Below are 21,337 nucleotides of genomic sequence, written 5' to 3' on the forward strand. Positions count from 1 at the left end.
AGGAACACAAGGAAATATATTCCTGTCATTACAAACAATAAAATTAAATGGATTTAATTTCAATACCATTAATTTCTCAAAAGTATAATTCGTTTATATTGATTTCGTGATTTGGTCCCAATCATACCCTAATACTGCTATTTTAAGTTGGCACGTCCCATCATGTGCAAGATAGGCATTAGCAGCCTGCTGTGTGCTGCTGATAACTTGCATCTAAATTTCTGTGACACAAACAAAATTTAGAAGCTTGCACCTATTGACTCCAAAATAATTCCGCATTACATATAATGTTTCATTTACAACATCAAAATGAGTTGAACTTCAGAAGTTCATATACTACAACATCATAATAACAATCACAAGGGAAATTTCAACTGGAACTTTTGCAAAAACCTCAGAAAGAGAATCCATCTTATCCCTTCCTCTGCAATTCTAGTGGAACACGAGTAACATGCGGTACAGCAAAGCTCGACAGACCCGAATGCTGCAACTCCATCAATTCCTCCCTGCTATATTTTATTCTTTCATCTATTTTCAAGAAAAAAAAAAGAATCCTGTAGTAAGAATGCAATGGCTGTCGATTAAGATAAAGAAATGCACAAGCTATGTACTTTGGTCAATAAGCAAAGACTTTGATCTATCTGATAACACAATTACCTACAAATGAGGTCCCTGCAAGACCATATGGGGCTTGTGCAAATGTCGCTTTTTTTTGTCTTAGTTGATGAGCTTGGGTCATCCTTCCATGATGACATGGAGCAACAGAAACATCTCGTTCTGAATGAGGCATCTCAACATGCTCGTGTTTCACCTCTATCTGAGGATGACTTCTACAGAATGATACAATCACATCCTCAGTTAAGAGCCAACATCCTCTCAAATCCAATAAATGAAGTGTTGCTGGGGGCACATAGTGTAGAAGTCCAGGGCTGGTCAGCACAGTCCCACGAAAACCAAGAACTTTCAAGTATAAGAGAGAAGATAAGGCACACAAGGTAATATCAGACAGGAAATCACTCTTCAGATACAAATATTTTAGTTCTTTGAAGGAAGCCAAGGGTTGTAGAACTTTATCAGTCAAATTTGTCTCTTCTAAGTTTAAGCTTTCCAAATGGCTAAGATTTTGAAGAGCACATAATGACAATGTTCTATCCGGTTCGTCCCTGCCCCAGTAAACCAAACCTGGCATTCCAACAGAAACATGAGATTTTTGTGTAACAATACTTTAATGTCAATAATGGCTAAAGCCAGTTTCCAGGTAAAACTCTACCTTTAATATTTGTGTGGCTTAAATCTAATATTTGTAAAGAGAACATCATACTGATGTATGAGAGAGCAGAATCATCAATTGCCGTGTGAGCTAAAGAGAAGGATTCAAGTTTTATAACTGATCCAGCCAGCATGCACACTCCGTGGGAGGTGAGCTTAGTATTGCTAAGGTCTAAATATCTCAAGGTTGCTCCCACATTGGCAATGTGTTCAACAGTATTATCAGTTATTCCGCTGAAGCTGAGATCCAAATATTCCAGTCCTTTCATATTGTCCAAGAAGTAGAATTTGCTAATGGAACATCTGGACATGTCCAAGAACGTCATAGAGCTCACTTCCATACAAGAGAATGCCTCATCAATATCAGCAAAACTAGCTCCAGAGACAGAGAGTTTTGCTAAAGGAGCACTAGTTCCATAATCCCCGTGAAATACAGACTGGATGGTGCAATTACTCATGTTCAAGCATCCGATGGAAGGAAGATATGGCAAAATAGTGACATTGGTCCATGCAATATTCAGGAAACACAGTTTAGGAAACAACCTAAGGCCAAAAGCTCCGCTATTAGAAATCTGACTACCCCACATGTCCAGGTACTCTAGTTTTGTCAAATTCTACAACAATAACAAAAAAGAAAATCAATATCAGCAATTATTTGAAGTGGAAGAAGAGAAAAAAATTTCATAAATTTTTTTTTACCAGTGATAGTTTTCAGATAAAAGTAAACTGATATAATCTAAATAGAAAGCTTGCATTTTAGGGTAACAAAATGCCCTAATAATTATCTGAGAGACAACTGCAGATCTAGACAACGTTGTGATTAGTAGATTTTTTAAAAAAGAAAAGAAAAATCAGAACAAAACTTCCAAATTCTGAAGGCATCCTAATTGGAGCCACAAAGCAGAATGTTAGATGACAAATCCAATATATGAGATACTGAAATTAGGTTAAAGGTATACCTGTAATGACAACAGTGCCTTATCACTGAAGGCTATGCCTCCCAAATCCAACAAATACAAGTTTGTAAGTGAAGAAAGGAGCATCACTCCATCATCAGTCACTCCAGTCTCTGAAATATATAGCTTCTCCAGAGTTTGAATGGATATGATATGCTTTATGCCAGCATTAGTAATTTTAGAACACCTTGATAGGTCCAACTCCTTCAAGGTACTCATTCCTAAGGGCAAGAAGTAAATTTAATTGCCTCACTAATAAAATTTTACTAATACAATTCATGACATAAGTTTCTTCTCATACACATACTTTCTTGTGATGAAAAAAGATAACATTCTCTACAACAATGTCACAGTATTTTCAAACCTTTGCAGAGAATGATAACATAGTTGTGCCAACTATGAATTATCTTTAGCAGAAGCTCATCAAAATTGGAGAGCCTATTAAAATCACCCAAAGAGTTTGTACCAATGTGAACCACCAAAAGTTACAGCCAATTGTGTTTGTCCTTTCTCTCTCTTTATATTTTGAAGACAGGAACTTTTACGACTCGCCAAAACTGAACTTATGCAACGATTTAAGAAACTTCTCATAAGAAAACCATCACATCGCATCACATCTAATAAGTTTGCTAAAACAAAGTTCATACCAGAAATTGGCCAAATAGAATAATTGTTGATGCCTCTGCAGTCCGCAAGTTTCAACTTTCGCAAACTACGGAAAGCACCCAAATATGCCATCCACTCTGCATCTATACTACTGTCACCTTTCAAGTCAATTTCCTCCACAGGGTACTGGAACACTCTGCATAGCAAATGCAGCAAACACATTATCAAATGAGCAAAGAGATAAACAAAATGGCAACAATATCACATAGGGCAGAAGCTGGAGAACAAGGTTTTAAGAGATTGTATATATTTATGACCAAGAGCCCATCCAAAGTCATCTTATAGACCAAGCAGAATGATGCATTCCTTAGCTTGGTGCAAAAGGCTGATAGCAGGTTCCTTTCAAGCCCATTGTAGATGATAGACGGGCAGACAAATGATCATGTAGCGCCTGGGTGGGCGCTCAGAATTCAAGATGGTTAAACAATAATCAAATAAAAGAAATCATAGTTAGAAAATAAGATAAAATTAATACATATAATCTAAACATTATACTAATACAATGTTGTTAAGAACTATCATTAGCTATTAAAATCCACTAATTCATCAACATGTATAATAGTTTTGAATTTCAGAGTCAATATACGTACTAAAATATGATAAATATGATATGAGATGCTAGGTAGTCACCTAGGCGGGATCTAAGCAAAGTCTAGTTATATTCTATCTAAGGTAGGAGCCTCAGCATTAAGGTGGAAGTTTTTCAAAACAATGCTGGAGAATTGTCGTGCATGATCTGCGTTAACAAATATATTCTCCAAATTACGAGAGATATGTAGATATTTCTGGAATTACTGATCAGAAGGTCAAGAACAAGAAATTTATCAATTGTAAAAACTTAAAACTAAGTTTACTGGATCAGTTGCTCGTTAAGTTCAAAAAAGTTTAAGCCTTTTGAATCAAAATTATAGGCATTAAATCACCAATTAAATTACTAAAATGACTCTTCGCTACATTTTATTCCATTAACCAAGCTGGATCTTCTCAAATTCCGAGATCGTCACAATAGAATGACTAATTAAACCAACCATTGAGTAGAGACACATGAAGGTCATCTTTTTAATGCCGAACTAGGGAACTGGAAACTGGAAGAACATCGAAGATAGAATAGAACGCACTCGAGCAATGAAGGGTAGAGAAGTCGGCGTTGAATGAGGCGTCGGAGAAGGGAGTCAGCGAGATTGCCGGGGAGGAGCTCGAGAGTTCGCCGCTGCCGCCGCCACTTCTCCACGCTCTCTGCGGTGGAGCTCGCGGCCTCTATGCACAAATCCACCAGCCTTCCACTGCCGTGCTCCATAGAGAGAGAGAGAGAGAGAGAGAGAGAGAGAGAGAGAGAGAGAGAGAGATGAGATGAGATTTGGGCAGAAAGGAGTGTGGAGAAGGGTAACTTGGTCAGCAAGGAGAAGTCGATGGCGAGATGAGATCTAATGCACGTCAGCTTAGTTTAATTGGATCCGACCAAATAAGGATCCAAATTCTAGGATCTAGATCCGGACTTGGTTATCCATACCATTTTGCCTTTAATGTAGATTACATCTCAATTAGACACGTTAATAACAGGTTAATGACTTAGGATATTATCCATCCTTTGGAGTTTGGATTATATTTTCGATTCCCCCCTACATGCAATTAGACTTTGAATCTAAATATCCCTACACGCACTTCTTTTTTTCGGCCCTTTAATTTTTTTGGACATAAAAAGAACGAAGAAATTATCTAATCACACAGTCTCTATTCATATTGCGAAGCAAGCTTAAAGCTAACATCATTCAGTACACAAGCATATATAGCTTTGTTTGATGAAAGAAACAAAGAAGAAAAAGCCACAAACGATAATAATATTAGCTAGGAAAAGGAGGACGAGCATTTCAACTATCAAACTCGGATCTCTCCAAATCCTTTGCAAACTATTTCAATAAGAGGAGAAAGAGGATGAGCACACTCCCATTTGGGTCTCTTCACTCCTTCCTCCCCAATCGCACTTGCCTAGACTAAAATATACTACCTAACTCTTAAAAGCACACTAATTCCTCAAACTAGCTTATACCCAGAAACCCAGATGTCAGCTGGAGAAGCTGAGTGAATGTAAACGAACTCGATGCTCATTCCACCGGGAAGTGACTCCAACCATTCTGGAAACACGTAAGCATAGCGAGATTTGACGAGGCCCCATAATGGACCATGAAGCTTAGACGTGCTGATGTGGAGATCCTTCACAGTCTTTGGTGAATTGTTGGTCACTGTGACAGAGTACCTATGGTAAGTTTTACCTTTCGTAATCCATGAAGTTGTTGCCTTTTGTTCAATGGCAATTGGCGAAGTGGTTTCAGTAACTACTGTCAAGAAAACGGATGCAGCCTTCGTTAGGATTACAAACATAATTAGTTGAATGGTTGTGTTGATTAAATGGTCAGTTGATACGTATCCTTAATTACCTGGAGCAGGAGATGTCAAATTAGGTGCAGGAACTAACTCTGCAAGCAAAAGACACATCTCATAAAAGTCATCATACTGATCAAATAAGTCTTGCATAAAAGAATTCGCAATGCCATGCACTTAATTAGTTACCAGTAAGTAGTTGATTCGATCTACCATTAAGGCGAGCGAGTAAGCCGATCATAGGAGCATTATTATACGTCGTCGGCTCGGTCTGCTCGTAGTTGTCTCTGACGTCGAGGAAGTCGTCGTATGCATCTGGGCCTCCGACAATGGCGCCATCAAGGAGGTTCGGATCACTGGCATCGCGGCCGTACCACGTCGCATAACCTCCCCTGCAGCTAACGAATGTGGGATTAATCTTGATGGACACGATGGAGGAGCCACGGTGGTGGACTTGCTGCGGGTAGGTGTTGCCATAGCCGACCATGTAGCTTGTAGCTCTTGGATTGTCTCCAAGAATGTAGTCCACCTGAGAAACAAAATAAATGGAGGAGATTAATTTATACAAGTAGAAATACTGAAACCATTTCACAAGAAAAGAGTGGGAAGAAGTAATTCACCTGAGACTTCGCAAAATCAAGAAGCTCAGAAGGCTGGGCAGTCCCTGCGGCGCACTGGATGCTCTTCCCGGCCGCAGCAAGGTAGTCGGCGTAGACGGTGAGCAAGAAGGAGGCGCCGGTGACGAACTGAAGGTTGTTCCAGCTCTGCTTGTGCATCAGACCGCCGGGAGTTCTCGGTACGTTTCGAGCACCTTTCCCGAGGCACGAGCACATGAAGAACTCCGCCTTCTGCTGATACCTCTCTAGCACTGACGAGTGCTGAGCTACATTGCCGTTGCCTTGAAGAAGGAACTGCAAGAACTAAATCTATTGAGTACTTAATCGGCCATTACTAACGTAAATTAATTACTAATAGGTACCTTTGTCGCTAGTACTTGTGCACCAGCATATTTAACATCCCAACCGAACTCGGTCATGGCCCACCCGGTCCCACCCAATGCATCGCCGTTATTGGCCACATAGTCCAGATAGAATCGATCATTGGTCGCTTGGTATAGCCACGCCGCGGCCCACAAGAGCTCATCCTGCATCACATCAACAACCGTTATATCAGATAGGATGATCTGAGCCGTCAAATCAGTACAGTCCCCGGCCCACAATGCGCCTCCCTTACCCCGTATCCACTGAAGGATTGATAGTATTTCTGAGCCACGAGAATACTGCGGTCATACTTCCCTCTATACTTGTCACCAAACTCGAATAACTGAATACGAATAAAATAAAATAAAATAAAAAAGTTAAAAATGAAAAGTAAATTGAGAGAATAGAATATTATGATAACGTCCTCTCAAAAAATGTGCGCCAGCGGCGATATGCGAAACGTCACTGACAAAGTTACTACGTGTGGCATAACGTACGTTTAGCGCCGCGCATCAAAGTAAATGACAGGTTAGTGTCGGTTTCGTTTTACACCAACACCACTGACCTGCTTGGAGTGTTGGAGGAGCCGGTTCGCGTAAGCCGGGTCGGACCGGCGAAACACGAGAGACGCCGCGGCCATAGCGGCTGCGGTCTCGCCGGCGAGATCCGAACCCGGATGCTGGGCGTCGATCCGATAAGCTTGGCGGCTCGTCGTCATGTCCTCCGGCCGTTGCCAGCAGTAATGGTCCGTAGTACCATCACCCACCTAAATAATTATTATCACCAAATCACAAGTTTTAAGTTACAAGGATCGAAATAAATGCATCTCAAATTAAAAAGAAAATAATAATAATAATTGAAATTGAAACAGTAGGTAGTGACTCGAACTATTATTACATGAGTACATTTGACCAGCCCATGTGATGGTTTTAATTGGCAAGGGTGGCAGAGAAAGTGGGCAGTTATTATTAGTTACATATGGTTTCGCGCCAATGGCTCTTCGGTTACATAAACACGGCAAGGCTTTTCTGTAGGGCAGAGGTCAAAGGGCATTTATGTCATGAACTGAAAAATTCCTATATCAAATAATAATGAAAGATAGGGTAAGCACATAAATATAAGGTATCAAAAGAAAATGTGAAAAAAACTCTTTTCTATCATTATTCACGAAATATGCGCATGTTATGAAATCAAAACCTAGACTAGCACATAAAAGGTAAAGGAAAAGAAAAAGAAAATTAGTAATGAAGAAGCTAAAGGCACAAAGGAAAGAGGGTGACCTCCCCATAGAGGACATAGGGCTCAGGATGGGCCTTGATGAAGTAATCAGCACCCCACTTCACAGCATCCATGGCATGGCCCATCTCTCCACTCTCAGCTATCTGCTTGCCATACTCCAGGATGCTCCACGACATCATGGTAATGGTGAAGGCCATTGGCAGCCCAAACTTCACATTGTCCCCTGCATCATAGTACCCTCCAACAAGATCCACCTGTGATTATTACAATAGAGCCAAATTAATATGCATATACGTATATGAGCAAGTTTCTAGCTATGACCCCATCATATCTGGCATCTTGTTTATGTGAAAGTCACGCACCCCATTAGCCTTTCCATCAAGAAGGCCAGAGTTGGCTCTCCAGTTGACCCTCTGGTTGGCGGGGAGGCTCCCAGATCTCTGGGCCTCAAAGAAGAGAATGCTTTTAGTGAGAGCCTTCCCATAGTCATGCCCACAAGTAGCCAATGGGACCAAAACAAGGAGGAGGACATGGAAAAAGACCACAAGTACACCCGCCATTTCTACTGAGCCAATGGTGGGGGAGTGGAAAGGGGAATGGCACTGATCAGAAGGGGCAAGAGATTGGGGGATGAGAGAGTTCAAGCTCAAGAGACCTATATATATATAGAGAGAGAGAGAAAGAGAGAGAGAGACAGAGAGGGGAATGGGGATGGTGGGGAGAGACTTCAACTGTCGCAGAGATTAATAAATGAGTTTTACTCCATTTTTTTTTCTCGAAGTGAACAAGTGTACTTCTCTTTTTCTGGTATTCTCTAATGTGAAAATTACAACAATAATAATGTGCAAAATTTTGTTAGTTTTGTAGATTTTCTGTGCTTGTGGGAAGTTGTTCTACAGGATGCTAAATTGTTTCAGCTTGTGCTTTCTCTCAAATTTTTTGATGCTCATTCTTACTATGCTGCTTGTGTTTAATCAAGTGAAAGACTTATTTGTAAGATAGATATCTTATTTCTACTACTTTTCTATAAGATTATTTGTTGGATGTTCTAGGTCTGATATTGTGCTCACTTATTGGTTAGTGTAAGCTAATCGCTTTAAAAAAAATTAATGTCCTATTATCCTTTTCTATTGGTGCATGAATGAAACATCATTTTAGAAACTTTTTCTTTTTAAAAATAAATATTGAGGGTGGAACACAGAGCTTTATAACATTGAAATCTCCAAAAGTAGAAGCCTACTTCGCTCTTTCTCTTTTTTTTTTTTTTAATTTTTTTGCTTCTAAAAGCCAAAACAAGTCACGTGGCGCCGAATCCTCTCCTAAATTTAGGAGAAGGCGTAGCGGATTTATTTATTTATATTTTATTTATATTTTTTGTGTGCAAAATAAACCTGTTCATATTTTTTACATTTATTAGAGATATAGGTTATATTTCAAGTATTTCGAATAAGTGTATGTTTTTTTAGACGTCAAATAGAATACCACCTTTTTTGAATGATAATTTGAAAACTCACTTAGTCTGATAGGGTGAGTCTGTGCTGCGTGTGAACTCGTATTAGTCTGCCTTTCTAGTTAATCGAATTGATAAATTTAGCAAGTGGATTTTTCGGACTGCAAATGGATAGGAGAATATTAGCCATCATGTTGAATTTATCGACGAATTATGTATCGACTTTACTCACTGTATAGCGAATTAAGAGTCCCAGAGGAGGGAATCAGAGTTCATGTACCCTGGTTTTGGTTCAAACTTGACGACTTTTAACTTTTGACTCGATTTGGGTATCCGTAAATGGTGGACAGGATAAGGTTATTCTCACTTTTACCTTATTAAATTTGGTGAATTCACACTTGGCAATTTAGGCATCCAAGTTTGGCATCCACCTTAAGGGGTTTTTGGCTTTTCTCTCTTTTGAGGGTTTATTCACGGTAGCCGACTTTTTTCCTATCTCTTTTCCTTTGGTATTTCTTCTCTCACGCATTCTTTTCACATTCTATTCTCATCACCTTTTGCAATCCTAATCACATTGCCCATTTTCTCTCGGTCTATCGTCTTCCATGACGTTGAGTCTATAGGGAGGGTTAAGGGTGGGTGTGAGGAGGGTAGTGCTGGGTTTGCGAGATAGGAATGGGTGCGAGGGTTGGTTCCCTATGATAGTTTTAAAATTTAAATTATAATTTTTTAAAATAACTATAAAAAATAATGAAAAAATAAATACAAAAGGGAAGAACCTTTCCCACGTAGTCTCGTTAAAAACAAAGTCTGTAAAGATAAGAATTTTGTTATCAAGAGACAGATTATTATATATCTTAAGAACTATAATTAAAGATCGGACTTTATCTCATAAATATTATCTACTCTGTATCTCTAATTTTGACCCAAGAAGCACTTAGCAACAAGTTGATCCGTCAAGCCATACAACCACTAGATTAAAAGAAGAATTTGATTTAGTTTTGCCTTTTGAACACAAGCTAATCACATCTCTCAAGCTAGATTCTTATTTTTTTTTAATTTTATTTTGCTATTTAATTTTGTTAGATTAATATTTATTTCACATTGATCATATAAATTAAATCGTCTATATAATAGCCTACATTTTTAAATATATTCAAAAGAATCATCAATACTGAATAAGGGGTCCAATCCATATAATTCATAACACCTTCACCCACCTAATTTACTTTCTTACGTTTGTTCCTTTGTTTGTCTTTTTTTTTTCTTTTTTTTGTATCCGGATTTCATATGATTTTGACTGAATAACATGCTTCAAATTCTTTTATGCTTATATTATATTTTGCCGATCTTTGAGCTTAATAAATATTTTGTCATGCTTCATCTATGATGTTGTCGCTTAGCTTGTGTTCAGATTGACTACCTAAACTTGAGTGTAGTCATAATAATCCAACATTGACTACCTAAACTTTTGAATTATTTCACCTTATGGTGGAAATAACCAAACTTTGCTAGACTTTGGTGTTATCTTGATCTAAGTTCTCTAGGTAAACCATAGATTTTATGTTACATAGAATAAAAAAAAACGAACCTAGGGCGAAGATTTATAAAGAAACTAATCCACTGAAGCGAAAAAAACAAGCTTAATTTTGAGTGGAATGCCAATTTATTTGGATAATTGTAAGATATTGTCATTATTAATCCTTCAAATAGGACTTGGGTTTCCGTACCAGAATCCAATGCTTGAGTTTGTCAATTGGTCGACAAACGGAACTGAGAATCCGGCAACAACTCCGCCATCGTCGCCGACAAACCCTCTATTATAACAGAATACGTGGGCTGCTGTTTGCCTTCATCACTACGTAGTTTATTTTAATATTTTTTTATAAAATATATTAAAATCTCTTAATTATTTTAGTTTCCTTTTTGTTAACATCTATGTTCAAAGTGTATTACAAGTGGGAAACTCGGCGCCGAAAAGTGGCCCTTGTCTCTTGGAGGCTTATGCTTCGCCGAATTATATAGTATTTTAGGATAGCAAGCCACGTGGATTCTGGGCAGACTCACATGGGGTGCACATGGACACTTTCACAACATTGCATGCCAAAGTGGCATATATATATATATATATATATATAATTTTAATTAAATAATAAAGGGAGGTGACACATATATAATCCATATATATTATTTGGCATTTCGATAGCATGGGAGTGACGTATATTGGATTGCGATAAAGCCACAGATTAATCTTAGATTTGTATACATCTGTGCATCTTTAAAAGCTGTTCTTCTAAATATATTATGTGTGAGCTTTAGGGTTTGATGTCTTGATTTTTTTATCTTACTGTTATAATTAAGTGGGATGTTTGTGTTAAGGGATCATCGTTCTATCTCTCCTTTCCTCTTAATTTATGTATCAAATTATTTTATTGAATAAAATAAAATTTATATTTAAGAGCTTTGTTTTGAAAAAAAAAATTACTTTGATTGTAGCTTATATTTTAGAGGAGATAAAAGCAATTCATGGGCATGCATGAAAGTTGATCTTTGGATCATCCAATTTATCCATTAATTTATATCTTATTCTTATTGCTATAGTCGTCATTCTTATTATGGGCTTTATGAATTAACCATCATCCTGCTTATTAATTCACCAATCAAATGGGCCTTCGACAATAATAGCCATTAGCCAGCAAATATTTCTCACAATATAAACAGTTATAAATCATCATGGAATAGTATGCTCGGAAGGAATGAATACTACTATCATGATAAAATTTAAGATAATAATCCGGATTATGATAGTTTTTGACATGGTTGATGGCATACAAAGTTATATTAGAATAATAAAACGCAATATAAATTTAAGGGCCCAGAATAACTACCTATTTGTCTAGGAATAAGAAGGAACAAATACGAACCGACAAGTCGGCAGAATACCATTCTACGGATTAGATCCAGCCAAAAAAATAAAATAAAAGGAAAATTGATACATTAATTGTTTGGGTATATATAGATATAGTGCCAGTATTACCCTATGTCAATAATTCGCCAATAATTCTCATAAAAAAATAATATAGAAATATAAAATTTCTCCCTTTGTTGTTGATTTGTTTCCAAAACCGATGCAATTTGTAGCGATACTTTTGTTATTTGAAAAAAAGAAGAAGAAGAAAAATCTGTGTCAATAATTTCTTTCTTGTTTGAAGTGGTTAATTTTTGTTTTCTTAGCCTATATTGCCTTAGCATTTCATAAAGTCAAAGTGAATAGGCAGCTACAGTTTGATCTTTTGAATCTTTTGCTTTTGTAAAACAAAAGAAATCTTTTACTTTTTATCAGGTTGGAATTTTATAAATCTTCTTCTAACACAAAGGAGAGCTTCTCATTCACATTTTTGGAGGAGATTATTGACAGAAAGCTCACAAACTAATCATAAACTGGACATCAACACCAATCTTCCTGATGGCTACCCTGAGTTGCAGTGGTTGAGGAGAGTCTAGAAAAGGGAATATATGGATTTTATTTTTGTATGCCTTTCTTAATTTTATATTTATGTATATCCCGTCTAAATTACTTTTAAATAACTATTAGTTAAATCTTAGTAATTGAACCAATAAAAGAACATAAATGCTGCCCTTAACAAAAAGAAATATATATAACTGAAAATAAAATAAAACTTATATATGCCTTTTAACAATTAAATTGATGAAATTCTACTAATTAATTAGATTTGAAAGGCGTCCGTACCCAAAAAAAAAAGGAAGAGCAAGAGTTCAAAGAGCATTCATGCAACAACCTATATATTTTTTAGGGGTATAAATGCATAATACGCAAGTATTTTTTTTTATAAAAAATTCCCAGAGGGTAGACGAGCAAAACACCCTTGAAACTAAAAGAAGTTGCGATCTGCCATATATCGCAGTGTGCATCATATTTAATGCACTACATGATAAGCCACTTGTGGCCAATATAGATAGAATGTAGCAAACCAACTGCTACACTTTAAAGCCACAGTATGAAGGATTTATATGCTAACTTATTCTCGAAAAAGAATCTATATGTTAACGTTCTATCTGAAATGTGGGATTAGCTCACTAATTGAGTGATGCTTGTGATCACCACAGCATTAATCAGGTGACAAAACAAGCCACCATTTGAACAGCAAAGAGTCAACAGAGGATTCAGCAAAAGGTGAATCATACCTCTTTTAACTTGGTTAGATCTTTTCTTGCAACAAATATGAGCTCCTCCTGCCTATACCATCACCATTTATTTGAAGTTTCACTTTCACTAGTCACTCCAAAATTCTTAAATAATAACATAGACAAATAACAGCCATCTTCTGCCAACATGACAGTGGCATAGGCCAATAGGATGCGGTCACTTCCTGTCGCTATTAAGCAATTAGCTTCCATCATGAAGGACATATATCAAGGAGATGCCGCCACTAAGCCGGCCTTCCAAGATATACACAGCCTATCTAGGGGTAGAAGCTTGAAAAATGGAAGCTTCACTTTTGTTCTCGATTATTCTCTTCGTCTGATTGAGAGCATGGCCCATTGATGGCATCGGCGAAGTATTCTTCAACTGAAACATGTTGAACATATATCAGGAATTCCTCAGCAAAATGACACGTTAATATAGAAGACAGAATTTGCAGGAAAATAGGACGCAATGTGAAGGTCCAAATTACCTATATCATCCTGATCAGGGGAGTCAAGTAAGATGTCAGAGTCTGATGGCAGGAATGGAGAACCAGAGTAGTTTTCAAGAGCTCCAAGATCTGATACAAACCATATATGTACATATGAAACAAGCAGGAAGAGAAGCAAATAATTAGAATTAGTGTTTGATAAATATGTAGACTTTGTTTCTAGGGCCAAGTTCACTGAACTTATTGCTGAAAAGATGAAAATATGTTTTTTTATATTGGAAGCTACAAATTTGTATAGGATTCCTACGTTATACTAGTGGAATTTAGCATAAAGCATAGAAAATCTAGCTCCATTTAAGCTAAAAATAGCTGCTACTGTCCTAAAATTACTAGACTCGACACAACATCAGAGTGATATACAATAGACAGATTATAGTAGATCAGATACACCGAGAATTTCAAAACCCTTCTCGCAATTGAACTTATATATACTCAGTACTGAATATGTGTTGGCCTTCACAAATAACGGTCATATGAGAATGACCACTAGATTTGTTGACTCACATGATTCAAGCTTGCTTGGGGAAATCAATTTTATAAAAGTGCATAGACTACATGGAAAAAGAACTCTACAGTGCTCAGTGGATGATCAATGCAATGAGGGTGCCTTAACCCCAAGATGGACACTTTGAATACTAGCATTTTACATTGGTAAGCATCATTTGCAAACACGGATTCAATCAACATTTCAATTGACAAGTTAGAACCTTAAAGAAAAACATGTTATTAAAAGCTAATAACTAAGATTAGAACAAAGGAAATCAAGGTAAGTGTATCTCAATGTTTCCCAGCTTCAAATCTGTTCAACATCTTTCCTTATATATGCTATGAAGAAAAGAAACTGAATGTGCATCAAATTGCTGAAATAAAATTTACCTCCCAAATTTGTCAAGTCTGCTGTTAGATCAGAAAGACTGAAGTTCCAAAGCTGTCCTAAGGATCTGATGGAGTCTCTTGAGGATCCAACCCCACCATCCTGTCCTAATTGCAGGGCTCCTGTATTCCCTACATCAGATGCAAAGGTCGCATCTAGTGTAGATGCATCCATGCCCAACCCCGATATCTCAGATGGAGTGAAAGGAAAATGGTTACTTGATGCCACTGATGCAGGACTCACTGCCATCTCTGACATTGATGACATAGCACTGCATGGAGGCACAGAAGGTGCAGCTTCAGACATACCATTGTCCATGACCATGCTTCAACAAGATTCACGGAATATTTAGTGACAACATAGGAGGCATATCCAAGATGCATAAAAAATATTGCTATTATTAACTTCTAGAAGAGTTTGAATTAGAGAAAAATCATATTATCATTTTCAAGATAAGCATTTGGAGATTTTCTTTTTTTTTTAAAGTAGTGCAGAATATCCTCCTCTTAGTGGTGTTTTACTAACTTGACAAGATGAGCAGCAACTGTATTATGGCTCCCAGTGAACCACTGTGATTTGAATAATGAGAACTAGTAAGAAATAGATGAAATTGTGTTTCATCTTTATACATAAATAAGTAATAATGGGATTGTAAATTAAAACCAGATGAACCATCAGACAAAAGATTGACTAAGAATTACGAAATGGTGATTTGATCATAGTCTGTTCTTTGCAATTCTAACATAGTGTACCATTATAGTAAGTAAATGTTAACATGGTCAGATGGTGCTATCATATTAACCATATACAAAAGAAAGAAGAAATCAAGAAATGGACCCCAAAATGAAAAAAGAAAGATGCACTTACTCATTTCCTGAACTCATTCGAATTGGATGATAACCGCCTGCTGCAGGAATTCCATTCACCACATGACAACTGGATAAACCACAGCCCATAGACTCAAGATGAGGTTGACCTGTGGTTGGCATTGGGGGTTGCTGAAGCACTGGATATCCCATAGGTAAATTGTTGACTGCACTGCAAACAGGTTGGCATTGAATAAGAATGATAATTGCGAGCGAGAAACTGAACAAGAAATTTTTGATAGTGATGGTTTCAGAAACCAAAAGAGAACATGATATTCATGGAAATAAAGCACAATAAGTAAAATACATGACACTTTTGCAGATATATGAATGGACTCAGGAACTAGAAAAGTTTGCTTTAACAATATATAAACCCTTTAAAAGAACCCAATCAATTACTCACTTCTTGTTACAATTGATCTTTTTTTTTTCTCAAAAAATTTGATAATATTTAGTTATTTACTAGCCAACAAATTGGCAAGTGCAATAATACTCGGGTAACTGTAATTCAATGATGTTGCAAAAAAGAATAACATTAGTGGGAGGAGAAGCCTGTGGAGTTACATATAATCCTGGAAACTACAGAAAGAAAAGGTTTTACAGGATACAAGATTAAGTAGGGAAGAATCACTTATCACCTAATTTTGCACTTCACATCTGACAGGATGAGGTGGAGTAATTATACATAATGAACCAATTCACAATATAGTTATCGCTACGGATGGCTTGTCAATGAACAATCTTTATTATACAGGATAGCCAAATATGCTTAATATTTAATTTCTAAACAACTACTATTAAATTGATCGGATAAGTGATAACCAAAACATCAATCAGAAGGTATCTCAACAACTCAGAATGGTAAAGTCTGATGAGAGTGGTACCAAGTTAGATGATTTCTTAGTTATATCTCAAAGTTACATTTCAAAGGTTAAAGAAGGGAAACAATCAAATAACTCAACTGGTAATTCCATCCCCTAATATTACATATAAGCAATACTGTGAAGGCTAACATTTTCATAGAATGGTAAAAGTCATATAATTAAAAACTATATATAGTTTAGGATTCAAAATATTTTGTTTCTGACAGTCCTGTTACAAAGCTTAAAGCTTTGAGAAATAGAAATTACCAGGCATAGGATGAATCCCATTTTGCATAGGAGCCAATGGAACCTTAGTTGGCACTGGGTACTTCATCAGATGGTACTGGTGCTCCAACAAATGATTGAACAAGATGATTTGTTTTTTCAATTTCAGCCTTATATAGTAAGCCCTGAAAAACTCGGAGTTTTCCTCTTCCAGCTTCTGCCAAACTGAAATAATGAAGAATATCGGACAGAATGATTAAGAAAGAATATGAAGTTACATATCAGCTCAAATATTTTTCTACTTATTCAAACAAAAAAAAATATTCCCCACTTCCATGAAAAAGAGTAAGTCAAGAAGTACTTGTTTGGAATTTATTTTTCAAACCAAATATTACAATAGAAAGGCACAAATATGCCTCTCTAACATTATGATTACTGCTTTAACTCTTAAGCATAACCAAAGAACTGTAAAACGTATGTTAACTTGTATTGAAAAAAGAGAAGGTTCCTTTGATCAAGCCTCACCTAGAGTAGTAAAACCAGGTTCTATTCTAGCACGAGTAGATAGAGTCCTGACTACTTCTCCTTTATTCATATAGAGTTGTAAACATCGTTCTATCAAATTCTGAACCTGCAACAAATAGGTATGTTAATCAGTGAAAAAGTAAAATTACTATTTTAAATTTGGAAAGAAGAAAATTCACAAAATATGTCATATTAAAAGCAACTGAGTTGGAAATGAACATCTTACAAGTTCGATATCTTCACGAGAAACCTTTCTATTGTCACTACTTGCAACTGATAATGAAGTAGTATCTGCTCCAGGAGCCTCAGGGCCCAAGGTACTTTGCTGATTACCTTGTATTTCACCTGTCAGTTGTACTGATGGCTTTACCTCTTCCATGTGTTGGGGATCCTGTAGAGACTCCTGTTAGATGAAATGAAACATTCTACAGAGTTAAGGTAATATGGAAGAATCAGGTTTGCATCAAGAATAATTAATGTTGAGTAACAAGTTAGCAACAAGTAGCCTCATTATTCTACATAGAATAGATTCATAGCAAAAAACCAGACTAGTCCTCATTTGTATAAGATTAGTCCCCTTAAGCAAAGAAAACAAGTGTTCAACCAAATATATTGTGCGGTCAAGAATTTAATCAGTCATCCACTACTTCAGAAGTTGCTGACAAAACACTATGCCTACACTAGCAGCCGCTTGCAACAGCATAGCATATCAGGAAAAGATTCATTCCAGACATAGGCTGAAGACGACAGGAAAAACCTGTATCCTACTGAATTAGTGGAGACATTTCAACATAAGGCAAACCTAATTAACAAATAGGTACTGCTGGAATTTGAACTTGGGGATGCTCATAAACCACAAGCCCCTAACTATCTAAGCGCGATCAATTTGCGACTCAACATGTTTATTCATATTAAAAGGATGAAAATAAATGAGAAAAGTATGAAATGTATAATGGAGAAAATCTAGCAATATATCTAACAAAAATATCACCTGCGACATCTTCATTTGATGCTATGGCAAAGTGCAGCTACAATTGTCCGATTCACCAAAACAGGAATACTTCATTAGGTTTTTCCTGGAGAAAAGGTAATGTTAGTGGCTATAAGGACTACAATGTGTCAGTTGCACTATTCTTATTGAAACTACACAGTTTGGCAGAATGCTCTCTTTTACCAGGTCTTCAATAGTAAATCTGAAATTTCAAATAAAGGAACACGTTGGGGAAATTACTAAATAAATAGTTCAAAATGTTATTTTATCAGGATAAACATGATTTTCTTTTCATAAAGATTGAGATGTGCATTTAGCAGAAAAATATTTGTGCACTCAAGATATCCATGGTTACCTTCCACTTAACGTAATAGAAATCTAGGCCAATAAATATCATCGTAATATTTTGATGGAGCTTTTCTGCTCAAATAGATAGAGAACCAATCTGTAACTGGTAATAAGACATGAGCTTTTTACATCCTTCACATAATTCTACAGAACCTTGTCTTTCATGCTGAGAATCTAAAACAAGTGTGGTACATCAATAATAGTACAACTTCATGTAACACTTCAACAAAAACCAAGAACTAGAAATATGCCTATTCTTATATTTACTAGCATACAGTAATGTATGCCTAGAAAGTGGCAAATTACAAATTGTTCAACACCTAATTCCTAGTAGTTAATCACGAAACAGATAAGTAGGTATAAGGGCTTCAAGGAGTAAGGTAGGCAATGACCCTTTTGCAAATTGTTAATATGCGTCAGCATCCGCCTTTTCATTAATAATGTATCTCTCAAAACAATTTCTGTCAAGAAAACAGAAAATAATTTGACAATTTTTTCCAAACAGTACAGGTTAGCAACTGCTCAGCCTAGAAACACTTAGAACTATTAAGGAACAGAACAATCCTGTTGTAATAATTGTTATTCTGCCCAACCGATGAAACAGCATCAAGAAATTTTTTTTGACTTTATCCAATATAGTTAAAGCACATTAATCCAACTTAGATTTCTTTCTCTTGTTTTTTTTGGGAAAATTTTCATCTTGAAGTATTCCAAAGGTCGCATCTTGAAATTAATGAATCCCAAAACAGAAAGCCACCTCAACCTCAAACAGAGCTCCGAGCTTCACATTTCCACATCTCACAAGCATATGCATTTCCTCATTTGCTTTTGGGAAAATAAAAGTTCCTAGTTACAGTAAAAGCAATAAATCCACGAGATTCCATTCAAAACCGTTGAAAAAGAGAAGGCAAGAAAGGAGGACCTGCAACAAAATCAAACCAAAAAATTCACCGCACCTCATGCACAAACCTAGCGTCCATCTTTACATCCCAGAGAAGCTCCGGGACATCGGAACCACTTCGATTTTAGATTCAAAAGCAAAACCAACTAAAGGAGAGGAAAAAAAAAAAGGACCCAGCAAAGCTATCTGCTGGAAAATCTTCTAAAAGCACAGAAATATAAAAAAAAATGAAGAATTTTGAGAACAAAAGGTTTTACCACATTCCCACTCCCAATGGTTTGTCTACTAAACTTAGTGATTCATTCACCAACCCAAACCAGAGAACCCCAAAATACCAAGAATCCATCAAAGAAGCGAAAAGACTACGACAGATCTACCCCCATCAGAGATTACCATCACGCAGTTGAGATGAACAAGGAGAGATTCTTTGGCTTCTACTTTCAAGTCGGAGTATCCCCCCTCTCTCTCTAACCTCACTATAAACACATGGACGAGAGAGAGAGAGAGAGAGAGAGAGAGAGAGAGAGAGAGAGAGAGAGAGAGAGAGAGAGAGAAGATGGAAGAGGAAGGAGAAGGAGAGGGGTCCAAGCAGTGACGCCGCCGTCCGTTATATATACGCCTTGTCTTCCCAATAATTTATCTCTCTCTCCCCCTCTTTTTCTCAAAAAGGGCCTCATATTAATTTTATTTTCTAGAGGGACGTGTACTTAGTTTCGCGGTCGTCTTAGGAGATACAGTAAAATATAGCAATACCGCACACGTCTCGGCTTCTCGACTCACGGCGTCAAATCAACTCCGTTAGATAAATGAAAAAAAATTTATTAAAAAAAAATCTCCCAATCATTTGCTCAAGGGTTTATGGGATGATTCACGAAATATCATTGTTCGCGTCTTAATCCAGCTTTTGTTGATCTCCACCTTCACAAATCGCTAAATAAGGCTCATGTTGTATATTAATCACAATGGTAATGCTCAATTAACGAAGAAATAAATTAAAATTAAATGTACTTTTATCTGATATTGCTATCTTTAATCACATAGTCGGCTATCTATTTACATAGCAACGAATGGGTATTTTAGAGAGATTAACTTGGTCAAGATTTAGATTTTAGTAAGTCATTTTTAAAAGGGAAGATATTTATGGCCATGCATCTTGTCATAGAATATGACTTTTTATGATAACTACATTCTGATGGATCTCGTGAGTGATATTACTGCTTACAGGTGTTAATTAAACATTGGCGATCACTCTTCTAAGATATGACCATCCAGTTAATTTGTTGTTATCTTTTGGAGAATTGTTAATATGATAGACAATTGTTTTCTTTTTTCTATAACACCATCTTTCTTTGTAGATCGGCATGAGAAAATTTTTCTCCCGTACTTGCGTTCCTACGTCAAACGTTTACATAGGCAACCAAAAAATTTCTTTCTTTCTTTTTTAAAAAAATTAGTTTTAGATAGTAATAAGAGTTAAATATATTTTAACCTTCTATACTTACGTCCAAAATTACTTTATTATATGCTTAAAAAAAATCTCATAGAGAGAGCCTAAATAACCAAAATTTTACTTCGTGTTTATTAGACAAATAGATGAGTTTTTTATTCTGTTTTTTTTTAATTCATATTTATCTTTTTCGAAATATAAAAATAACTATTAAACTTCCTAAAATTCAAATTTGATAAACTCTATGTGAGTATGTTTTCAATAGGTGAGAGAATATTTTTGTCCATAAAAAACTTAAAATGGAGGGATTCAGCTTTCCATTCAATTTTTAAAATTTATTGGGCGCTTTTCGTTGATATGGATGAAAAAAAACTAACAATATCATTTTAGTCGTAAGTACATGATGCGATTCAGACCAGATCGAATTTCCTCGAAAGACATTGGGCTCAATGGATTGAGTCTAATTATCTGATTATTTGATTTAGTTAGAGCTTAGGATTTTATTTAATTAATTAAATTCAACTCTGTATAGTTTCGAAAAAATATTTGCAGAATATTTCACAAACTTCCGAATAATACCAAACTTGTTGGATAACATCGCTAACCTAATTTCTCAAGATTCAATATATAGAATTACTGA

The 21,337-nt window shown here is 36.3% G+C and overlaps 3 protein-coding genes across 13 annotated transcripts; all 3 read right to left on the bottom strand.

Annotated features, from left to right (window-relative positions):
• Positions 1-256: 256 nt before the first annotated feature.
• On the bottom strand, positions 257-4,282 carry LOC140791877 (uncharacterized). Its single transcript, XM_073142579.1, has 6 exons — positions 4,010-4,282; positions 2,873-3,027; positions 2,229-2,446; positions 1,271-1,883; positions 658-1,182; positions 257-528 (listed from the first exon to the last, which is right to left on the bottom strand). Exons 1-6 carry the CDS (start codon positions 4,186-4,188, stop codon positions 413-415), a joined length of 1,806 nt encoding a protein of 601 aa, XP_072998680.1. The 5' UTR covers positions 4,189-4,282; the 3' UTR covers positions 257-412.
• A 321-nt stretch (positions 4,283-4,603) lies between these two features.
• Positions 4,604-8,184, bottom strand: LOC140791876 (endoglucanase 19-like). 4 transcript variants are annotated; one of them, XM_073142574.1, is made up of 9 exons: positions 7,852-8,184; positions 7,531-7,743; positions 6,816-7,016; positions 6,504-6,593; positions 6,250-6,414; positions 5,891-6,181; positions 5,460-5,799; positions 5,327-5,365; positions 4,604-5,227 (listed from the first exon to the last, which is right to left on the bottom strand). In XM_073142574.1, the coding sequence occupies exons 1-9, from the start codon at positions 8,047-8,049 to the stop codon at positions 4,923-4,925; spliced, it is 1,842 nt and encodes a 613-aa protein (XP_072998675.1). In that variant the 5' UTR covers positions 8,050-8,184; the 3' UTR covers positions 4,604-4,922. The 4 variants fall into 4 exon arrangements, with proteins under 4 accessions (XP_072998675.1, XP_072998677.1, XP_072998678.1 ...); XM_073142576.1 differs by having other exon boundaries at positions 4,785-5,224; XM_073142577.1 differs by lacking the exon at positions 6,504-6,593 and having other exon boundaries at positions 4,785-5,227.
• Positions 8,185-13,123: 4,939 nt separating this feature from the next.
• LOC140791878 (uncharacterized) lies at positions 13,124-19,927 on the bottom strand. 8 transcript variants are annotated; one of them, XM_073142583.1, is made up of 9 exons: positions 19,644-19,927; positions 18,002-18,086; positions 17,237-17,413; positions 17,011-17,116; positions 16,528-16,710; positions 15,399-15,564; positions 14,534-14,856; positions 13,637-13,726; positions 13,124-13,530 (listed from the first exon to the last, which is right to left on the bottom strand). In XM_073142583.1, exons 2-9 carry the CDS (start codon positions 18,014-18,016, stop codon positions 13,454-13,456), a joined length of 1,137 nt encoding a protein of 378 aa, XP_072998684.1. In that variant the 5' UTR covers positions 18,017-18,086; positions 19,644-19,927; the 3' UTR covers positions 13,124-13,453. The 8 variants fall into 8 exon arrangements, with proteins under 8 accessions (XP_072998684.1, XP_072998688.1, XP_072998687.1 ...); XM_073142587.1 differs by having other exon boundaries at positions 14,534-14,802; positions 17,237-17,401; positions 19,644-19,903; XM_073142586.1 differs by having other exon boundaries at positions 14,534-14,802; positions 19,644-19,903.
• Positions 19,928-21,337: the final 1,410 nt, after the last annotated feature.

This window comes from Typha latifolia, chromosome 7 (genome assembly GCF_019914945.1).
Source record: "Typha latifolia isolate L0001 chromosome 7, TyphaL0001v2, whole genome shotgun sequence".
Classification (NCBI taxonomy): domain Eukaryota; kingdom Viridiplantae; phylum Streptophyta; class Magnoliopsida; order Poales; family Typhaceae; genus Typha; species Typha latifolia.